This window comes from Ambystoma mexicanum, chromosome 7q (assembly GCF_040938575.1).
Source record: "Ambystoma mexicanum isolate Mex_15411 chromosome 7q, UKY_AmexF1_1, whole genome shotgun sequence".
Taxonomy (NCBI): Eukaryota; Metazoa; Chordata; class Amphibia; order Caudata; family Ambystomatidae; genus Ambystoma; species Ambystoma mexicanum.
In genome coordinates this window covers 570,044,568-570,068,127 of record NC_090941.1, presented here as the reverse complement: position 1 = coordinate 570,068,127, position 23,560 = coordinate 570,044,568, and the positions used below count along the sequence as shown (strand labels likewise).

The 23,560-nt window shown below is 47.8% G+C and overlaps 1 protein-coding gene across 3 annotated transcripts in view; it reads right to left on the bottom strand.

Moving 5' to 3' along the window:
* The window catches only part of THSD1 (thrombospondin type 1 domain containing 1), a 185,272-nt gene that overhangs the window by 99,817 nt on the left and 61,895 nt on the right, over positions 1-23,560 (bottom strand). For 2 of the 3 annotated variants that reach the window (XM_069639957.1, XM_069639956.1), the window contains one exon: positions 3,616-3,746. In XM_069639957.1, the coding sequence (XP_069496058.1) occupies positions 3,616-3,691 (76 nt within the window). In that variant the 5' untranslated portion in view covers positions 3,692-3,746. Of the gene's footprint in view, positions 1-3,615; positions 3,747-5,325; positions 5,503-23,560 lie in introns of those variants that run through there. The other variant, XM_069639958.1, reaches the window with a different exon arrangement.

Here is a 23,560-nt window from a genome sequence, read left to right as displayed (position 1 = left end):
GCTTATATAGACGGCCCCACCCAAGGATACAGCCACACCCTGAACACTGGACCGCATGTAGGGGATTCCTCCTGATCTCTACCTGCCATATTGAATCATCAAGAGAGTTGTAAAGAAGCACCTGAGCATTTCTTATGAGCTTGGCGCCAAAGGCACGAGGACTGGGTCCAGGTAGGCCCTTTCCCATTTTTGAGGGAACTTATACCCTGGCCATATTCCCCATATCTTGTCATGAGTCGTGACACCTTCTAGAGCCCTCCGCTTGTCCTCCTCCAACTTTGCGGGTGAACCGTGTTTCTAAGCAGAGATTTGGGGGTAGATCTTTATTCTCTGCAGGTGCCTCCCTCTGGAACAGTCTCCCCGCCTCTCTCTGCCTTGAGCCGGAGCTCCTTAAGTTTCGTAGACTCTGCAAGACCTTCCTCTTCTCTTCCTCTTTCTCCCCTGCTAACCTCCTCTCTTTTTCTCTCCTTCCTCACTCCTTCCTTTCCTAACTCTGTTCAGTTTTACTAACTGGTAGCCTGGTTCACCATCAGAGCCTCACAGGTCCCAAGGTCCCTTGCCAGTCGTGCACTTGCCTCCGGGCCTCTGCACTATGTTCAGACTACTGCACTTTCAGCATATGCTCCATGAGAGGTGTAACCTCTCTAAACTTAACCCAGGGCCTTGCTGGACTGGGCGCACTTAGCCCCCCCCCCCTTGCACGTCTGTCTGTACACTGCATGACCCGAATTTACTAAGACTAGTAAGTTCTGCCTTGTCCCCCTTTTGTCCCCCCTCCCTAGTTCGGTTGCGCCTGAAACACGTCATGTACTTGCACTAGGAGGAATGCCATCAGGCCTAGTACACTAGTTACTTTTTTGTTAGATCATTCAGAAACTTCAAGGCCTAAGAATGACTATTCTATTCCCTTGCTCCCTTCCTGCCTTGAAATGCTTTGAAGCACTTCACTTGTGTATAAGCGCTGTACAAATAAACAATAAATAAGGTCTTGAGATAGTTTCTTGTCATCAATAATGAATAGTTCAAAATGTCATTAACTTGGAAACAAATGTCTTTGTCGGGATATTTTGGCACCACTTCAACTTCAGTGTTGTTTTATCAACACAGACATAAATTAGGAATATTTCAAACTCCATTAGCTTCAAAACAAACATCTTTGTCAGGATGTTTTGGCACCACTTCAACTTCATCATCAGCTTTACCCCACCACAGTATTTTAAGAGATTTTACCTGGTTTATTCTCATGCAAGGTTTACAACTTCTACGACACTTTGTTCTGGTGTACTCTTGCCAGAAAGAACCAATGGTTACCAATGCTCTCAGTTTACTAAACTCTCCTGCCAGCCAAGACAACACACTACATTTCACTGAACGGGTGTACTCTCCTGCCCGAATACAACTACTTGGTACAAAGTTCCAAGACCTGGTATACTCCCTTGCCAGGCCCAACTACTACCTCTAAGCACTTCTGTGGTAAGGGTCAACTTCTAAAAGGTTTTTACAATGTCTTCTGCTTCACAAGAATTGGTTTTAGAGTTCTCTTCCGGGGATACAAGAATCGCACTGGTGCTAGTCACTACACCAAAGGGTTTGCCACACGCAAGACAGGAAATGCTTCCTTCCTCCTAAACCTCATGTATCAGAAGGGCAGTCCGCCTGACAATTCTGTTCCACCTTTGTATTAGTAACCAACTGCTGATTGCAACCCTTTTCCTTCTACACACTTCTTTGGCTTTGGCAATGCGGGTTTAAGACATTCTCTGCCCGACAACATTTCTCATGCACTCTTTTATGGTTAGTTATTTGGTAACGCTGGTTGTTTGTCAATTGCCTGAGTGTATGTCTCTTTTGGCTTTGACAATTGTGGTTTGGGTTCCCCACTTGAGCTGATGTCCCTTTATATGAGTGTTCGTTATTATTATTACTACCCACTATATAGCAGTCACCTCTCCAGATGGTATCTTTGGAGTCTTTGCCTGCCAACTGCTTTGGTTTACATCAGCGTGGTATAGGTCAAAATCCGTTTTTTGTTTTGCATTTCTTCGGTATTCAATATCGGATCTGGAATGCGGGCAACGAGTAACCACAGAGCGCCCTGGGATCACACAACAACAGTGAACTCACTGGTGGTGTGTGCATCTGTTTACCTCGCTACTCCCAGCTTGTCTCACTCACTCTTCCGATGTGGCCCGGCAACCTCTCCTGTACGGTGTCTCGCGTCTCGCGTCTCAGAACCTTTGCGGCTCCTCCAGCGCTCCGGTGCTCGCCCCCACCCCATCGCTGAGTGCTGCAGGTTGGGGAAAATCACACACAGGTGCACTTTCCCAGCATCTCAGTGCTCGCCTGCCACAGTTGAATGCATACATTCGGGGAAAGTTACAATTAGGTACGCCGCTCTCAGGACCGCCATTAACTTGTCTTGCCCTTCTTGTACCCGCATCTTGGCTTGTCCACAATTTCTTCTGCTGCTTCGGGGAGAGTGCCACACTCCTCCACCCACTACTACTACTACTACTGCTGCTACCATGCTGCTGCAGCTTTGGTACTTTCACCTTCTTCCACCTTCATCCAGCTCCGGCTCTGGAACTAGCATTAGCACTAATGGCCTGCACCTGAGGGGGTATTTTATGCCTCTAAGCTACCCTCAGGTGTGGGTCATTAACCCTTGTGCCTCTGCAGCACTCTTCTTCATCCCAGTACTCTGGGAACTCTGGGACTTGAAGTCTCTAACACAAAGTCAGTTCTTTTGACAACTTAAATTCTACTAAGTTTCTTATTCTCCTGACGCACATTCCTTAAGGGAATATTACAAGGATAAAAAGATATCTTTGATTTCACAGACAATCGAGATTTTTCCAGGAGGACTGCATAGGACACATCAAGAGACATTTTTCCCCATGTTACCTTTTGTTGAGTTAGAGTGTGAGGGACAGACTCGCTTTCGGACACAGGACAGAGAACTTTATTTTGGACATTCTGACAGAGACATTAGTTTGTTTTGTTAAGGTGGGGAACCCCCTCTTATTGGTAGGGCTAGTAAGGCATTTCCCCATTTCCCCCTTTTCTTTTACCTTGAATAAAAGTGAATAAAGTAAAATAACACTCCTGTGCCTGTCTCCTAACTCCGCACCTTCACATGCATTCTAATCCTTCTGACAATTTTCCCATACCTGGATTTCGGTCCCCCGAGGGCATTCCCACCAAAAGCACGTTGAGGCCAGACTAATGGGATAAAGGCGCTATATAAATGTCAAACTGCTATTACTACCTGCATGTGATGATTCTGGACTGATTCCCGCTATGTGCATGTGTGCAATGCCGTCATTGTGTCCCAATTTTTTCCATGGTATCCGCCATTGCAACAATGCCTGCAACTGTCACAGCATTGATTTTGATGGACGGTGCCTAGATTTTGAAGGCACCGGGACCAGTCTGCCAAAGTCAGCCACCCGTGCTCAATCCCTCAAGGCACTGGAATATGATGAGAACATTTGTGAAATCTCTTATGAACAGATTTCTTGCATTGCAACAGAATATGCATGATGGGGTGGTGTTAAGGTTCACTCTTGTATTAACATGGGATGGCGCTTTTCTTTTGTGATGTACAAAACTCACCGTAATCACAGAGAACCACGAGCAATATATTCCAAACATCTCTCAATGTCTGTTTCATTCTGATCCGCAAGCGCATGGCCTCCGAATCCTTGATTTCCTCTTCACCCACAGAGGTTTGTCATCTTTACATCCTGAAAGTTAATGCAAGAACATTAGAAAGAGGACGGAAACCACTAGCAGCAGATGTGAATGCTATGGTGTATGATTGACCTAATAAGGTACAATAGCCTCGGCTCATATGGAATACGTAAGGATATTCTCAAATATCTTCTACATCCTGAGCAGACATACCCCAGCACCATAAACTTCCAGAATTCTCTGTGGTTCTTTAGGGAGCTATAGTTGTAATATTTATCTATCATCACACAGGGGCAACTTGCTAGTCTTGGAAACAAGACCGTGCAGCGCACCAGAGGTTCGAATCCTGGATCTGCGCCTAGAAGCCGAACTCAAGTAGGGTATTAGGCGTGTTATAAAAAAAACAATTAATTAAATTAAATCCTGAAATTGATAAAAATAATGCTGAAATTGAACACAAAACCTATTATTGTATGGGTTTATTGCCTTTGTTTAGTGTGTAGGGGAACTGTTAGGTCTAAACGGCTTGGTTCACCGTCCTACAATCCCTTACATAGGCCCCCAGTTTGTAGGTATTCTTGCGGTATTTCTGTGGAAATGCTTCCAAAATCAGTTAACTTTACCGTCACTTGGTCTGGTGGATTTACTGCTAAATTTTGCGTGGTGCCATGGTGGTGTTAATCCCCATTTGTGGAGTCCATATGGCTACATTGGGGAATTGGCATATTTCCTTCCCAAGGGTGGTAGTTCTGACCATGGAAAATCCACCACTTCCTGCGGTTGAAGTGGAGGATTCACTGCCAGCACCTGTCTCGGGAGGATAGCTCAGAGGTAATGTGCTCGCCTTGGAAACAAAACGGCAGGGAGCAACACAGGTTTGAACCCTGGGTCCGCGCTTAGAAACCTCTGGGTATTACGTGCGTTACAAATATCATATCATACTAACGACAAATCACTCCAAGGTCAAACTCAAAATATAGCTCTGCGTAAAACTGGCAGAGATTCCATTACTGCTGAATAAATTGGCATCAATTAAAATGTACCACACTGCCAAACTCGCAATGAGGCATTATTATTTGTACCTGCATAATAGCCTCTATTTTTAATCAAAACAGGATTTGTATTCCCTTCTTTCCTTTGTACATCGCCGCCATGTTCAGATGCCCTGTCACGCATTTTAAAAGGGCACTGAGTGTTCCCAATGGAGAAATGTGCTCTACTGGAAGTAGGCACCACCTATTCTGCCCTAGCTCCCCTCGAAGGAGGCGATTGCAGGGCAACCATTCATATCCAGTCCCATGTTGAGGCCCGGTGCAAGAACTAAGCAGTTGCCTAGGGCGTTGCCCAGCAGAGGGCACCAAACAACAGGGTTTTCTCTCTGTTTTTGTTGAATTGTAAAAGAAAAATACATCAATCGGAGCTAAAGTGGCAACATGATGTCTACCTACAAACCAGAGTGCTCGCGAGTCTAGGAGTCACTAACTTGGCAGAGGAAGCAGGGCTATTTCCTACTGACACTTGATTTTGTGATGCACCCTACATGATCTCATCTGGCTCAATAGTAATACAGAAACCGAGGCCTACCGGGAAGAAGTCGTGATACCACACTGTGATCAGAGTCAGGTGACTCACCTCAGGCAGGTCATGGCAGATCCCTCCTGGGGGTAGAGCATGGGCCGGGTGGGCGTGTGGGGTCGCATTCAAGCTCAGCTAGAAGGAGGTGAATGGACTGGTTTTGAACACAATCCCAGAATGGAGAAAAGTATGCGGTGCTTACAGAACATTTTCCTTTCAACATTTCTATTAACATGAACAAGTTCTTAAATATAACTTTTTCAACAAAGCTGGAAGGACTGCCTCCAGGTACTGACATCATAGTTGATTTGTGTAGCCTGTCCTCTCAAGCTGAAGTATATTAACTACTGCAGGAAATAATAGTCCTCACTTTGAATACACGCAATGCTTGTAACATGCCATACCTTGCATGTGGGACAATTAATAGCTGCAAAAATGATATAGCATTTCGTGGAAAGTTATTTAAAAAAACTGGCTCGTTTATTTACAATTTATTTTCTGAGCTTACTTTTCAAGCAATGGAAAGTTAATTTAACTTTAAAGTTGCAATCCACAGTGGTTTGGGACCGCCCATGTATGTTTCTCTAGAGCAGGTTATAACACAGGAAAAGCATGCTGTTTGGGAATGAGTGCGTGTGCTGAGGGTAAATCCCTAGAGCTCAACCAGTCAACGTGTATGGGGTCACCTGATATTATGGTAACCTTGCAATGAAAGGCATTTAACTAATTGAATATGTTGAAGGAGGATGATTAAAACATGGTCTGACCCATCATATTGAATTCACATGAAAAACAGGGTTGGAGAAATGAGCAGGCCTCTTTTCATGACAATGAATATAGGGGACAATGTGATCACTGTTAATTCATCATTTCAGCTTTTTGTGAGCCTTTTTAGAGTGTGAAATCACTTTGCTCCTGCACTCAGATGAAGCCCCCAATTATGATTCTATGTGCCCACATTCAAAAGAACGAAAGATGGAGGCTCCAGCTTCCAGCACCTGGCTCCCAAAAATTGGAATGCACTGCCCACAGCACTAAGGAAAGAGAAATCATACATTGGGCCTCATTACGATTTTGGCGGCAGCCATGCCGCTATTGGCGGCATGGTTGCCGCCAAAATCGGGGTCCGGGTTCCCAGAATGGGGAATTACCGTGCCATTCCAAGTTCCGAGGGCACGGTAATTCCTCCTTCCAGGAACCCGGGCCCGGACCTTCCCCATTCCCATTTCAGCCCCCATAGGGTTGAATGGGAATGGGGGAGGGAGCAAACAACAGGCCGATTATGAGCGGGCCGTTGTTTGCTCCCTCTTCCCCTCACGGGACCCGGTAAGCACGCCTGGTTTGACCAGGCGTTACTTACCGGGTCCCACGAGGGGAGCTTGTAATGAGGCGGAACGGGTTTAAAGGGTCCGCCTTCTTTAGCGGGTCCCGTTAACCGGTTCCGCCTCACTTGTAATGAGGCCCATTTTCTTCCTCAAACTGTTGAAAACGAACCTGTTTAACTAAATATGTATCTGCCCTGCAAGTATAATGCACTTGTACCACTATAACCGATTGATACTGTAACAAGGATTCAAATGCTTAAGCGCTGTACCACGTGCTCCACTTATGAATGTACCAACCACATGCTCCACTTATGATTGTACCAAGCAAGTATTCCGTAACAGCGCCACGATGCCCCAGGGCCGGTCTGTGCGCTTTATACATGCAAATAAATAAAAATAAAAATAAATGATTCACTGCTGCTGCACAGGATTGTGAGTAGGCTTGGCCCAAGTGGTTTTGAAAAATGGGAGGACGGTGGAGGAGTAGATTGTAAATAAAAATGTATATTTGGGTGGCAAACACTGTTTTCCCTAAAAAGGGATCTTAAGCTAAAAGTCACCCTGGGTGTGTCAGTACCGTGTATCCTCAAATAATTCAGTGTGTCTACGTATTTTCTAAATCTCAGAAAGAAAGCTCTACTTTGCTGCAATGGTTTAGAAAAGAAACCTGAGTAAGCATTCTTGTTGATGTAAAACATAAAGTGCTTAATTTGTGGGGGTGTTTGCCAGGGCCCAGACCTGGCCCTTATTTTTGACCCCATTCACTTATTGTCTTAGACTCACTTTAATTATGAAGTGGTGATGGTCAGTGCATCTATCAAGCACAATGAGCAGGTGCAATCTGTAGTGTAACCGACTGTGTGGGGAGCTGCTATTGGTGGTGGCAACAGTGGTGGGGGACTAACCACCTGCAAGAACCACAAAGTAACAACATGCGAGCAAGGCAGAGCTATACTGGGGATTGAGGAAGAAGCTCAATTACCGCGCCCTCCGCCATCCAGTCAATCTATCGCCCGTAGAACTCATCTGTGCGTTCTCATTGCCTTGCGTGGATTGTGCAATCTGGCCAGAAATCCTGCCATTCAGTATGTACTTCCCCCCTCCCTGCCTGTCTATGCCAGGCTGGCCTTAACTATCCTGTCAAGAACCCATGTAGAAGAATAATAGGTAGCCCAAGTATCGTTTCCCCAATGTTGCGTAGTGATTACGCAGTATGCGCATGCGTGGCCCATAATGAGGCTTGCGCATGCGCAAGTTAAATAAAGACGGTCCCGGTAAGCAATTGCTGCCGGGACCTGAGCAGGCAGCACGTGTCCCGTGTGGGTCCTTAGTGCGAGTGTGTGTATGCACGTGTGACTGCCGGCGGAGGCCCAGGAGGTCACTCGCCTCACAACACTGGCAACGAGGAGCGGCGGCAGCGGAGAGAGAGATAATTTCTCCGAGTGAATTGGAGAAAGTGCTTTCTCCGTGCCATCACGAACATATGCACATGGCTGGCGGCCATCTGGTCTGCTTTGCGGATCGCAGCGGTTGCGGCCCAGGAGGGTGCTCGTGCCCGGCTGCGATCCCTTTTCTTAAAGGAACCATTTTTGGACTCCCCATGGCCCTTTTCACCTAAGGGGCCATGGATCCAAAAAAAAAAAAGAGGACAACACCCTGGAAGCCAGTGGAGACAGCTGAAAGTGTCACCATGCATTGCTGTGGGCCCATCTGCGTCACCATCCATTGCTGGGGTGCCTGAATATCAATCCTACGGCTGGATTGCAAGTGCTTGTGTCCAGGGGCTACCTGACTAAGAGTACTCTGCGGGCACAGAGGTCCACAGGATCTATGACTCTCTCAATCTTCAGATGGTCACATACGATGCTGTGAAACTTGCCCTCCAAGATCATTTTCTCCTCATGGCGAATGTTGACTTCGACAGATTTGTCATGTGTGCGGAAAAGCAGCAAGGAGAAGAGTCACTGGACCAGTTCTGTGCACGGCTGAGACACCTTGCAAGTACCTGCAGTTGGGTGAATGAGGAGGAGATGGTGCGAAACCAGCGGCTGCAAGGGTGTAGCTCGGGGAAGCTGAGAAGTCAGGTGCTACGGGAGCCGGGCCTGACGCTGCAACAGATCCTCGACACAGGAAGAGTTTATGAGTTGGCAGAGTCCAGAGGGGCGAAAATGGACACTGCTATGCACCCGGGGAAGGGCGAAGACGCGTTTGCCATCGGCCGTGCTGCCCCAGGAAGGGCGCGATGGACACCCAGGAGGATGGACAGTCCCTCTGCGGCTGGTACTCCGCAGTCATGTCCATATTGTGGGTATGACCTGCGGCATGTGGGAGATTGCCCAGCAAAGTCGAGGGTCTGTGGCTGGTGTGGCACGCCAGGACACTATGCAAGTGTGTGCAGAGCCTCCACCCCTGTGACGGCGTCAAGAGGGCCAGCGAGAGTTGGCGGGAGCAATGCCCGGAGAGTGAGAGGTGTGTCGTCGATTGAGCAGGGCATGCAGGATTTGGACATAGCCGAGAAGGAAGAAGAGGAGTAGGAAATATTCTTCATCTCTAGCATTGCTGCCTGCTCCAGAGGGTACAGGCAACCGACATGCACCGTTAACATTGGGGAGGTGCCTACTCCCGTTCTGATAGACGCGGGTGCATCAGTCTGCGTGCTAGCAGCAGAGCACTATGAGGCTCTCCCAGGCCCTCCCAAGCTGACAGAGTCCAAGGCCCGGATATATTCTTTCGGTGGAGACACGCCGCTACCCATTCAAGGGGTGTTCGTGGCGCCAGTGTTGCACGGGCCGAACAAAATCAAGGCGAGATTTTTTGTGACAAGCGTGAGCCCACACTCCCTGCTGAGCTGTGCTGCTTCCGAAGCCCTTGACATTGTACATTTCACACTGGCTGTCTATCACACGGACATTGACCGCCTCCTGCAGCGTTTCAACAGCATCTTTCAAGGGGTCGAAAAGCTGAAGGGGGACCACATTGATGGGTCGGTGAGACCGACAGCCCTCAAACACCGTAGGATACCCTTCCACCTGAGGGCACAGGTGGAGAAAGAACTTCAATCACTTATTGACTTGGACATTATTGAGAGGGTTGAGGGCCCAACCCCGTGGGTCTCCCCAATTGTTGTTGCCCCCAAACTCAAACAGCCAGGTGCCATCCGCATCTGCGTGGACATGAGACTGCCTAACATTTCCATCAAGAGGGAGTGCCACCTCACGCCCACGCTGGATGACATCGTCGGCGAGCTGCAGGGAGTGAAAGGGGGGCCGTGGCAGGACTAAAAGGGGTGATCAATATGTCCGATGACATTCTGGTGTTTGCACAGTTGGAGGCGGAACACCTGAAGCGTCTGGAGCGGGCACTGGAGAGACTCAAAAGCCTGGGCCTAACTCTGCATCGGAAAAAGTGTGAGTTTTTGAAGAACCGAATAGAGTTCTTAGGGTTCATGTTCCACACAGGAGGCATCTCGCCGGACCCGGAGAAAGTAAGAGACATTCGTGAGGCGGCTCCGCCAGAGTCACCAGCTGAGATACAGAGTTTCCTCGGTATGGTAAACTATTGTGGACGATTTATTCACGATCTGGCGTCCCTGTCGGAGCCGCTGAGGGCCCTGACAAGGAATGACGTGGCGTGGGCCTAGACGGCGACAGAACAGAGGGCATTCGCCGATATCAAGAACGCCTTGTCGGGTCAGGAGACCATGGCGTATTTCAATCCGGACAGGGAGTCGGAAATAGTGCTGGACGCCAGCCCGTTGGGCCTGGCGGTAGTGCTCATGTAGGCAGATCCACAGGGGACCATGCATCCCATCGCCTATGCAAGTAAGGCGCTGACGGAGACGGAGAAGCGCTATTCGCAGATTGAGCGCAAGGCCCTGGCCATACTGTGGGGCTGCAAACATTTCCGGATCTACATTCTGGGGAAGCCTGTGGTTGTGATAACAGACCACAAGCCTCTGATTCCGATCATGGCCGTTGCTCCATCCAAGCCCCCACCGCGTATCGAGAGTTGGATGCTGTCACTCATGGAGTATGTGGTCAAGTTGCATTATCGCCCGGGCACTCACAATCCCGCAGACTATCTGTCCCGTCACCCGGGGGCGGGGCGCCCTCGAGACGCCGACGAGGTAGTGGACTGCATCGAAGTGGTTCAGCACATGTTGGAAGCTGCTTTGCCGGTGGCCCTGGCGCGGCAAGAGATCGCGGAAGCGTCGAATGTGGACGAGGTGTTCCTGGTCATCAAGGAAGCCATGGACAGTGGTGAGTGGCGTGAAGTTCTCACAAACAATGCCAGAAGGGAGAGTGGGGCACGAAAAGATCTCCAGGCACTGTGGAAGGTCCGCAACGAGCTGTCAGTGGCGAGGACGGCCTTCTGCTGGGGGGGTGCCAAATCGTCATCCCGCGAGCACTGGTGGGGAAAGTACTACAGCTTGCTCACAAAGGTCACCAGGGGACAGCAAAAACTAAAGCACGCCTAAGATTGAAGGTGTGGTTTCTGGACCTGGAGAGCAGGGTGGACAGTTTTGTATGCGCGTGCATATCGTGCCAGGCAGCGTGTCCCGTGGAGAGAGGGCCTCCCATCCAGGCCATGGAAAGGTGCAGCTGGTGGAATCCACAGCCAGCGATCACACCATTCTGGCCCTGGAGAAGATGTTCTCTGTTGGCTTCCAAGTGCTGGAGTTGGTGTTTGTCAGCTGCTCTGTTCCTGCCTTTCCCCTGCACCGAAGTTCATTTCTGGTGTAAAAAGGGGAATCACAATAGACAGGAAAACCTCTAGCATTTGCATACACCGCCAGTCGTCTCTCTACCCGATGGTTTCGTTCCCCATCACGATAAGTTCGCAGCTTGCGGCTCGCATACAGCGGGGGAGTCCGTTATAGCCATGCTTACCGCACCGCAAAGCCCTCCTCTTTAACCCCCTTTACTGTTCTATCTGCGCTTCCACTGTAGAAATCCACATTCAGGAACACTCGCAGCCGTGACTCGGAGGCGATGTCAGATGGTGGCCATGATGCTTACATGGCTCTTCTAACAACTGCAGTATAAGGTACAAGGGCGAGCACCAAAATAAGAGAAGGAATTATGGAAGAAGCGGGGGTGTTCTTTATCTCCCACTGAGGCGATTTGAAGAAAGAATAGTACGGTACGAAGTGGTGTCTAAGTGGTCTGGCGTGGTCAGAGTCTGTTATCCATTGCCACGATTTTTGAAGGAGGAGCTGCAGCAACTACAAAACACCATCCGCGGCGCGGAGCGCGCGCGGTGCGAAGTGGTGTCTAAGTGGTCTGGCGTGGCCCGGCGGAGGGCCGCGGTAGCGCCCTGACCCAGAAGCTCAAGCTCACACGGTAAGCCCTTCCAAGCTCTCAATCCTTCTTTCTTTGCATCCAGCCCATAAACTCCGATTCCAACACCCATCCCACTCAAAATCACGAGAACTGAAGCTTATTAACTCATCACACGCACCCAAATTTCCAGCGCACAAAATCTGCTCACTCCAGAAATGGACGAAGATGACGGGCGTCGTCTTCGCAGCTCGAGGAAAGGAGCAGGAGGGCCCAGAACCGGTGCAGCCATTGAAAGAAACGAGATAAATAGATCAACAAAGAAGAACGATGCTCCCTCTGAAGCCACCGATGCATCGTTAATACCCCTCATACAAACGAGTTGCGAGCACACCGGCCCGCGGACAGTCAATCTGGAAAGAAACCACAAGTCTGCGCACACCCCCATTACAATCTCAGAAATCACCATGAACGAGGAAACAATAACCAGCGTCCAAAATCGCAAACAGTTGGAAAACGAAGAGAGCAAGGACGGCAAGAAGTCTACATCCCCACAACTCGGCACTCCCAAGCAAACCACACTGCCGACCCCCGGAGGGGGGTTGGAGTGTATGCATGAAGAGAGCCTGGAGCAAAGTGAGGGAACAGACACACGCCCTCAAAATGAAGACGTAGAAGAAATGCTGCAATCAAGCTATACCAACTCTCGATTGTCAATAGTTACCTCTGATCTGCCGTCAGAGGATGAAGATCGTGCGCACATGAAGGACACACAACCCGTAATCGAAGTAGAGAGCTGTGAACCGTATAGACAGAAAGAGAAAAAATCTGAAAAACAGACTCATGACCAATTACCAACGAAGGTCCATCAACAAGTAAAAGTCCTAGTGCACGCCTCAAACAATGAAGACAACCTTCAGGAAAGCATAAACGGTACGGAACACGCTCCACCAGAAACGAATTGCGTAGAAAGCGCACTAACATCAGAGCGAAACATGAAAAAAAGAAGCAGAGACAGTTGCGAAACCACATTCGGACAATCAAGCTTGTACAAACTTACCAATCAAAAGAATAATAAATCAAATATGCATGCAAGAACCAAAGTGAATCGATCCATTAAGAACGCATCACTTACTGTGAAAGAGCGTATGATCAAAAGCGCAAGCATCGTGAAATCAAAAAAAACAAATACTATGCGAATGTTGACTGACTTTTTTGAACTCCAGCTACTGAAGAAATCACGAAACTTCGCGGAAATTTCTGATGCAGAAATGTTAACAGCCATAAGCGAAAACATACCACACGCAAAACAACGAAGAATGGACCTCTCACCTGAAGCAGGATCGCCACAAGCAGACAAACCTGCAGTTCAAAGAATTACATCAACAGACTCAACTATCGAGGACGGCAAAAAAACAAACGCAAGCGACGAGAACGCAACAGGCCAAATGGCAAAAGCTAACCCCTCTACGAACACAGACGAAGACACACCTAATAGAAAAAATGCACCTTATCAAGACACCACAGAAGGTGTGTACTCAACATCGTTTAACACAGACCAGGAGAGCGCGACAAGCGATGAACAACCGATTCGTAGCAGTAAAGAACTTAAAGAGCCTCAAAAGGCCATTGCGGTCATGGCAAAAACACAAGAACAAGAAAGCCTACCTCAGACTTCTGTGTCAGAAGTATCCCCATTACGAGCTGCATCCAGTCAAAATCTTAGCCCACGCTCAACCAGTCATCACGCGACAGATACAAAAGAACCAAACAAACATTCAAAGATAGTGGAACTGGATATTCAAGGGGATAAAATAAAAGATCGACCCCAATGGATTTTTCCGACAGAAAAAATAACACAAATGGAAGCAAGAGGTTCTCATCATCCACGCACACCTAGGAGAAGCCACAGTGACTTTGAACACCAGTCAGGCAGAACCTCATGCCCACAAACGCCAAATGCAGTACAGGAAGCATCCTCAAAAAAAACGGACCTACAAGGAATTATGTCTGTCATAACTATTGCACTCAATCCCTTCTGCAAACTATATGAGACCATGAATGACGCAGTAAAAGATCAACAAGTCATCCTAGCAATGTTGCTGACAAAAATAGTATACTTGGAAGGCTACATCACAGCAAAAGGAAATCCCACAAACAATAAAGGTACAACTGAGTCAAGTAGCAATGACACGATCATCAACCGCACAGAAACAACAAATGAAACACTGTCTAACCAACCAAGCAAGTCTATCAACACATATCAAGTAGGAACACAAACAGAGACCATCATCGACTTAACAGTTGACAGAAAAGCAATTGATAAAGAAAAAACTCAGCAAAACACAGCAAACAACAACGAGACCACAAACATTAAAAACAATGTGTCCACGAAACAACAAACGCCATCGGTAATGTTGGTGCTAAATCAAGCAAACGCTAAAGACAAAGGCGAGACCAGATTTGTAACACCCTCATTTGGCATTTTTGAAACAACTGGCCGGAAAGACAAACCGAATAACGGTCCAAAAACAGCCTCAACCTGCATCAACAAGGATGTCTTAAAAGCCACCGCCAACAAACAAAACATAGAAAAAGAATCGAACCCAAGTCTTGAAATAATATCACTAGTCGCAGCACCAAAATGGAACGCGAGTAGCTCAACGCCCACCACAATAGGGGAAAACAGTAACTCAGAAAGCGCAATAAACAACAAAAGTAAACAAATCAAAAACCAGAATTTCAAGGATAAACTGGATTTAACAGATCCCCTAACGAATCTGAGCACATACTCAGATGAAATCAGTGATTCACCAATAACACTAACCACAGTCAATCAAAAGGCAGAACAAACACAATCACTGAAACAAAAGACTACAGCAACCACAGAAGAAAATCACACGAAAATGCTGCAAGAACGCGACTTTGAAACTCTAGAACAAAAACGAAATCGTCTAACAAAGTATGCAGCTTCCCGTGAGAACAAAAAAGAGCACAAGCAAACATATACTGCAGATAAACACACTGAAACTAACAAAAGCAAGAACATCGACAAAACAACTTACATCAGAAACAAATCAGAAGAACTTTCTACAAAAAAGAAAAAGAAAACGGACAGAGAGTCAATAACCACTTCACAAGTACAAAACAAAACACAAGAACTTCAAGTGGACAAAAAACGAAAGCTAAAGGTGTACGAAGAAACACCCAAGAAACGAGACTACGAAGTAAGAAGATCTAACAATAACACCAAATATAATCCAAGTTCAAGACTTAAACAACAGAACGAGGCACACAAACGAGCATCTCACGCTCCAAAAACAAGAAATACAGAAACTGAAGAAAACGACGAGTTACATTCCACGAAAAATGTTTCAAGATATTCCATCAGACTGACCCAACGAAGTTGCATAAAAGAAGAGATCATTTTAAATCGAAGAACGGTCTTAAAAATATTACGTCAAGTTAAAGACTTACAGAGACTTCACACAGACAATCTGAAAATTGTCGAACCATGGCACACGCAACATGGGGCAGTTACAATACTGCATTTAACGTCTTCAACAACATTCAAAAAAATTCTAAATAATAAAAGAGATATCTACAATTCTGGTTACCACGTGGAAGACCTCACAACTCACAGTAACGAAGAACGCATTGGATCAATTAAGATCAGAGAGACCGATGCCACAGAAAGCAAACCCTTAACCAGGAAACATGAGAAGCATGTCACAAAAGATACAGAGGATTATCCTCAGAAAGACCATAAAGCAACAATGGAACTTGAAACATCAAAAAAACGTCAGAGATCACATCATGATAAGAGCAAAAATGAGCACCACAAAACCAAGAATGACTCAGTACACAACAAAACAACGAAGAAAGAAAATACGGCAACGCCACAACAGAAACTAATTATAGATGGTACCACAAAAATAACCTGCACGCAAAGAGTCGGCTCAACACCTACGGCTCAACACAAACAAAGTCCAAACACAAGCAATAAAACAGGAATCTGGGCCTGGTTGCCAAGAGCATTAAACTTACATCGTAAACAATAGCCACTCAAGATAGCGGAAGCAGTCACATGTAACGAACCAACAGAAATCAACAACGACATCAAGTTATGTTCATGGAACACGCGAGGTCATGCACATCTGACTGCTCCGGGAGGTCCCAATCTTGGAGAATTCCATATAATCTGTCTACAGGAAACTTGGCTGCAGCAAACTCCCACACTAGAAGGTTATCAAATCATTCTATCCCCTGCTGCAAGAGGATCCAAAGGACGTCCAACTTCAGGTCTCCTAATAGCCTGCCGAAACGGTTCTGGAGCCTCCATTTTACAAACGATAACTGCAAATCAATCAATTTTGGCAGTAGAGATTGCCTGGCAAGGCGACGCAAATCACAAGACAGATTTTTCAAAAATGGCTATAATAAATCTCTATTGGAACCCAGCTGCAATCACTACAAAAAAATTCATAAACCTCTGTGAAACAACAATTGACGCAATAAGAACCGAGCACGACATAGAGAACATCCTGATATGCGGAGATCTAAATGTCACCCAAACAACTAACACGAACGCAACGGAATCACAAAAGGCGTCCGTACACCGTGGCACAATCTGGCGAAAGTTCACCGACTCGAGTGAGCTATACAACTTGGATGAAGTGTTCGTGGAAACAGACAGAATAGCAACCTGGCAGAGAGCATCCTCAGCCTCCACGATCGATTATATCTATGTATCCAAATCCATGTTGCAACGCCTCCAACTTTTCAAAGTCCGGCACACTCCAACAAGTGACCACAACTTGCTGGAAACTGCATGGAACCTTAAAACCAACAAAAACCGTCAAATGAACATACAAATTGAGGCAAACGCGAAAGGCACCAGAATCAAATTAAGCACTGCTGAAATTCTCAAAATCACAGCAAAATACAAGGCCATTACCAGCTCAGCGACATGCCTCAGCATCGACTACCAACCCTTACTACTGCCGTATATACAATCAACAAAAAGAAAAAGAAATGCAACAAACAAAAATCCAAGGCATGCATACAACAAAGTTCTAACTGATAAAAGACGCGAATATAGAAGACTTCTTCGAATAGTCTCCAAGCAAATGCCCACAAACGGTACATCAGAGATGCAAAATATCAAAACAAAATACAAAGCCTGGGTAAGATCATATAGACACAAATTGTACCAAGAGGACGCCGAACAAATAACAAAAGCGCTCATCAACAACAATAGCAGGAACTTCTGGTCCTTAATACATAACGTTGAACAATCCCAGGACAATCAAATTCTAAATAACATCAGTCAACACATATGGGAAAGTCACTTCAGTAAAGTCTTTAAATCCGATCTAAACGCAAAACCACAGGCACAACAACTAACAGGTGAACAATGGTTGAACTTAGACAAAAAAGAAGACATCATCGACATCATCAATAAATTGAAAAACTCTCGTGCGCCAGGCCCAGATGGCATCAGTAATGCAGAACTAAAAAATCATCCAGACGAATGGGCCACCTTGCTAAGCGTCATCTTCAAGCGATGCAACGAAACAAGATCAGTACCACAATCCTGGTCCAAAGCAATTGTGGTACCAATCTACAAAAAAGGCAGTCTCACGGATCCAACAAACTTCCGACCTATCGCCCTACTAGATGTCATGGGGAAAGTATACGCCTCACTACTCTTGACGAGATTCCAAAGATGGGCGGCCTCTGCAGAATGTAATGATGAAATGCAAACGGGGTTCAAGAAACACACAGGCACAACATGCAACATACTAGTGTGCAGTATACTAAAAGCAAAAACCCTAGAAAAGAAGCACCGTCTATTTGCAGCTTATATTGACTTTTCGCAAGCCTTTGACAGAGTTGAAAGATCTCTCCTGTGGAACAAACTTGAAGCATGGAAATGTCCCCACGCTCTGTTAGAGCCAATTCAAGCTCTGCACCAGGAAACATCCATAAGAGTCAGACTCAGCCGTGAAGGAGACCTATCATCCGAAATAAACACCACACGAGGAGTCAAACAAGGTTGCCCATTAGCATCAGCACTCTTTATCACTTACATAGGTGATATTCAAAATATGAGAAGTCCAACACGAGTCTTCCCACCAACATTAGGTAAAACACAAATTGGACACCTACTCTATGCTGATGACCTAACGATTTTTGACCAAACCCAAATTGGCCTGCAGCGGAAACTTGATGCCCTTCTAATCTACGCCAATAGCAATCACCTGGAAATCAATATTAATAAAACAAAAATCATGATTTTCCAATCCCATCCAAGAAAGGAAAACTTTCAATGGCATTTGGGCAAAACCAAAATCGAAGTGGTCTCAAACTTTAAATATCTAGGAGTCCACATGGACAGTTCCCACCATGAGACCACAATGCAGCAGGAACTACACACAAAAATGAACAAACTAACAGCGCAAGCAAAAAAAATCAACAGCAAATTTGGAAAATTCTCCCTGAAACCAATAATAAACTTCTACAAGATGAAAGTCGTACCTACCATCATATACGGCAGTGAAGCCATGCCAATGATTCCACAGAAAGTCTGGTGCAAACTAGAAGCTCATTTTTGGCGCAAAGTTCTCAAACTACCAAATTCGACTCCTGGGACAGCAATACGACGCGAACTAAGTTTACAATCCCTAGAATGTGCCGTAACCTGTAATGGAATCATGCTATACCGTAAATGCAGAATGGACAGCAAAAACAAAATCTTCAGCTTCATTAAACAAGAAATGAATGACAATACGTGTAACATGATAACCAACTGGCAAAGGCAAAATCAAAAAGTATTAGAGGCAATCAACTCAGATGAAGACGAACTCATCACAAATCCATGCAAAGTGCTAAAGAAGATAAAAGACATGGACTGGGCCAAAACGATCGATGACACCTCGACGTTAAAACTCATCGCTCACCTACCAAGTTTCACTGCAAAAAGAAATGAACTACAAAACTATATAAAGCAATTTCCAAACAGGCAAGCACAGAACTTAATCCTACGCGCTAGGCTCAACCTGTTCAAAACAAACGAAATAAGATACGTACGAGGACAAACACAGTCAAACACCTGCAGATTCTGCTCCAACGATACACAACCTCCAACGGAGACGATAAGACATTTACTCATGACATGCACAGCGACCGCAGCACTTAGACAGTGCTATCTGCCAATGATACCAGGCTTCAGCGCACTGCCAGAAGAGCAACTGTGGTGGTGCAGACTCATCGGGGGAGACAAAACAACGTGGCAAATAGCAACTGCAAAAATACTAGAACATATTGATGCAAAGTTACTAAATGCGAACAATGAATAGCAAAACAGAAGTCTGCAAAACAGAAAACAAAGACATGTCTTCCTTTTGTAGTTCACTACAAAAAGTTCAGTATTGTAAAATCATATTTTGATAAAACAATAATAATAAAAAAAAAAAAAAAAAAAGATGTTCGCCACCCACGGGTTCCCCACTGAGATCTGCTCAGACAACAGCTCGCCGTTCCAGAGGCAGCGGTTCGCCCAGTACTGTGAGGAAAGGGGGATCAAGCACCGAAAGGTCACTCCACTCTGGCCCAGGGCTAATGGGGAGGTGGAGCGGTTTATGAGGACACTCAATAAAGTCTTTCGAATCTCGATCAATGGAGGAGAGGAGCTCCGCCGCAACCTTTTCGAGTTTCTGCATGAGTATCGCATGACCCCCCACCAGTCCACCGGGGTTGCACCAGCCGAGGCTCTCTTCAAGCGGGCCCCCAGAGGACTGATCCCCGAAGTGGAAGGGCACAGTCCTGGAGTAATTGACAACAACCGAGTATGGGCGGAGAGGGCCATCCACTATGAGCAAGAGAGCGCCCGCCGGAACTTGCCGGAGAAGGTGATTGCAGTAGGGGACACTGTGCTGGTCAGAAATCGGAGGCCAGAAGGGAAGCTATCTCTCCCGGATGAAGCACAACTACTGGGCGTGACCCATGTCAAGGGGTCTATGATCACCGCTGCCAATGCCAGGGGCACTATCACGCGAAACGCATCATACTTCAAACGGATTGAAACTCTGCCCACGTCCCCATTGCCCGAGGCGCCCGGACCCGGACCCGGTGAAGGATCACCACCGAGGGACAAGGGGCCCCCAGAAGCTCTCGAGGCCCCCGAGCCACCTCAAAAAGGGCCCAGAAGGTACCCGAGCCGGGCGGGGCAGAAGCCGCCGCCGAGGTTTCAGGAATTTATCATGGTCTCGGCACCTTAACAGGGTGGGAACCGGTTGTGAAGTCCCAAGTTGTATCTGTTGTGTGATAATGTTACAGTTGTTTCTCGTTTGGGGAAAAAGGAGGGATGTTGCGTAGTGATTACGCAGTATGCGCATGCGCGGCCCATAACGAGGCTCGCTCATGCGCAAGTTAAATAAAGACAGTCCCGGTAAGCAGTTGCCGCCGGGACCTGAGCAGGCAACACACGTCCCGTGTGGGTCCTTAGTGCGAGTGTGTATATGGACGTGTGTCTGCCGGCGTGGGCCCAGGAGGTCCCTCGCCTCACAACACCCACATCCCTAAAATTGTGGCGGCACACCATCATCATTATCCCCGTAACTCCCGACTGTTGGCAGTAGCCGAGAGACATGCCCAGGGCAGATCTTTTTCTCATGGATGAAAGCCAGTCTCAAGGGCCATTATGAAGGACTGACGTCGGTTTTGGTAGCTATCCTCAGAGAGGAGAGGGGTTTCATGTTTCGCTCCCTTTTGGTTTGCTGGTTGCTTAAACAACAACCCAGGAATAATGAAGACGTCATGCTAGGTCCCCTGCTAGTACCAATAGTGAAATGGACATCTCTTGAAGTTGAAGGAATTAGGGCTGGAACCATTCCTGTATTAACAGGTAATGGGATGATGATGATGGATAACTCTTCGACTCAAGGCATTCTTCAAACTCAGGACTGCGAGCACCCATGCAGGACTCCAGATATAACTTTGAAATGGGGGCATTTCACACCCTATAATACAATACGTTTTTCGGGTGTAAACAAAAAAATCAATTCCAGTACCAAATGGGGTATTTTTAAGACATTTAGAAAATTAGAAATATATCTTAACACTAAAACACAGGTTTTGAAATTGCTGGGAGCTATTTAGCTCCAGTTTCTACCCCTGGAGAGCCTGGTTAGTTTTAAACCAACAACTACCAAAAGCAACTTTTGACTCCCCAGGTCAACTGGTACCTCACAAATACTGGGGGATTCTGAAAGAGAACATACAAAGAGAATTGTTACCTCGGTGGGAACAAGTTATTAGGCATTTTCTATGGATGCACAATGAGCGTGGAAAACATGGGCCATTACTTGGAGGAGACTTTTACTCTCACTCCAGTGTGAGAAGTGCCTAGGGGTCAGTGTCGGAAAGATGGTGTTCTGTGAGTGTGGCAGATTTGTGCTGAAGGATTGTTTTTCATAAATGTTTATGATCAAGGCCTCCATAATACAGCCGTTGATTCTCAGTACACTTCAACAACCTGCATTTTGAATGTGCAATCCATATACATGAAGCTCTGGATGGAAGAAGACAATGGGCCGATTCATGGAATGGGGCGCAGAAATGCTGCAACGTCTGCACGCCGAGAAGGACCCTGCACAAGCCTTGGCACAGTAATTGGTTTGCGCGCCACGCATATTCATGGAATTAAAGATGCATTACTACCCATCGCGCAAGTAAAAACAACCAGTAATAGGAATGCCCACAACACGCCCCTGAGCACACCGAAAAGCTAGCAAAAGGACAAACACGGCGCACCATCCAGTACCCCTGTGAGAAAGTGTGCCTCACCTCTCATGCCCAAGCTGCACCCCAGCGAAAACGTGGTTCCTCACTCGCAAGCCCAGGCTGCACCACAGGGAAAACACGGGTCCTCCCTCGCAAGCACAGGCTGCACCACAGCGAAATCGCGCGCCTTACATCGCAATCACAGGCTGCACCCTCCAGACTGGACAGCACCCCAGACCCGCTCACCTGGGACACCCCCCAGGCAGCGCACTCAAGACTGGGCACCCCCACAGGCAGCCCCCTCCAGACTGGACACCCAACACAGGCAGCCCCCGCCCAGACTGGACACCCCCCACAGGCAGCCCCCTCCAGACTGGACACCCCCCCCACAGGCAGCCCACATCCAGACTGGACACCCCCCACAGACAGCCCCCTCCAGACTGGAAAAACCCCCAGGTAGCCACCCTCCAGACTGGACACCTCCCAGAGGCAGCTCACTCCAGACTTGACACCCCCCCACAGGCAGCCCCCTCCAGACTGGACACCCCCCACTGGCAGCCCCCATCCAGACTGGACACCTCCCACAGGCAGCCCCCTCCAGACTGGACACCCCCCACAGGCAGCCCCCTCCAGACTGGAAAAACCCCCAGGTAGCCACCCTCCAGACTGGACACCCCCCAGAGGCAGCTCACTCCAGACTTGACACCCCCCACAGGCAGCCCCCTCCAGACTGGACACCCCCCACTGGCAGCCCCCATCCAGACTGGACACCCCCACAGGCAGCCCCCTCCAGACTAGACACCCCCCAAGAAAGCCCCCTTTCAGGCAGGACACCCCCACAGGCAGCCCCCTCCAGACTAGACAACCCCCCCAGGCAGCCCCGGTCCAGACCGGGCAACTCCCAGGCAGCCCCACTCCAGACTGCACACCACCCACAGGCAGCCCCCTCCAGACTGTACACAGCCCCAGGCAGCCCCCTCCAGACTGGACACCCAACACAGGCAGCCCACTCCAGACTGGACACCCCCCACAGGCAGCCCCCTCCAGACTGGACTCCCCCCACAGGCAGCCCCTTTCCAGACTGGACCCTCCCCCCCAGGCAGCCCCTGTCCAGACTGAACACCCCCCCAGGCAGCCCCCCTCCAGAATGGACACCCCCCACAGGCAGCCCACTCCAGACTGGACGCCCCCCACAAGCAGCCCCATCCAGACTGGGTACACCCCACAGGCAGCCCCTGCCAGACTGGACAACCCCCCCCAGCAGCCTCCTGACAGTTCCCCCACAATGCCAATGCAATGAATGTCTGCAGCTCACCTGAACGTATGTGTTATGACAGCACCATGAAGGGCAACACCAACATGCACACTGCAAATACAACCAACTGGAAGCACTGGAGGTCTATCCATGAGTGGAGCATCTGCTCACACACCCTTCCAGGCCTTCTTCAGCCACCCCCATACACATGTGACAAGTGAATGCCAATCCATGTGCATGTCATCCTGGGCACATTGCCAAGGCATCAAAACACAGTAACTGAATGTGTGCCCATGACAGAAGGAAACCTACCAAAGATGTTGCAATATACACAAACAATGGCCAGGCATGTCACAGCCTGAGCGTCATTGACCTGGGTGGAATGGGTGGCCAAATATCTGTCAGTGAAGAATCACATGACAGGGCCATGCATAGGTGAATGTAGGGTAGTCAGAGAGAGCATGACTCACAGAGAGAATTGGGCTGCCACTCCGGAAGACCAAACATGGCACACTACTGCATTCCAGTGGTAGAGGTTGAGCGACACATGAGAGAAGGCAGTGTGTGACTGCACATGCTGGTGGGCGTGTCTGGACGACATGGGTTTTACACAATGCCAAAGAAACATGCTATTAATGTGACCATGG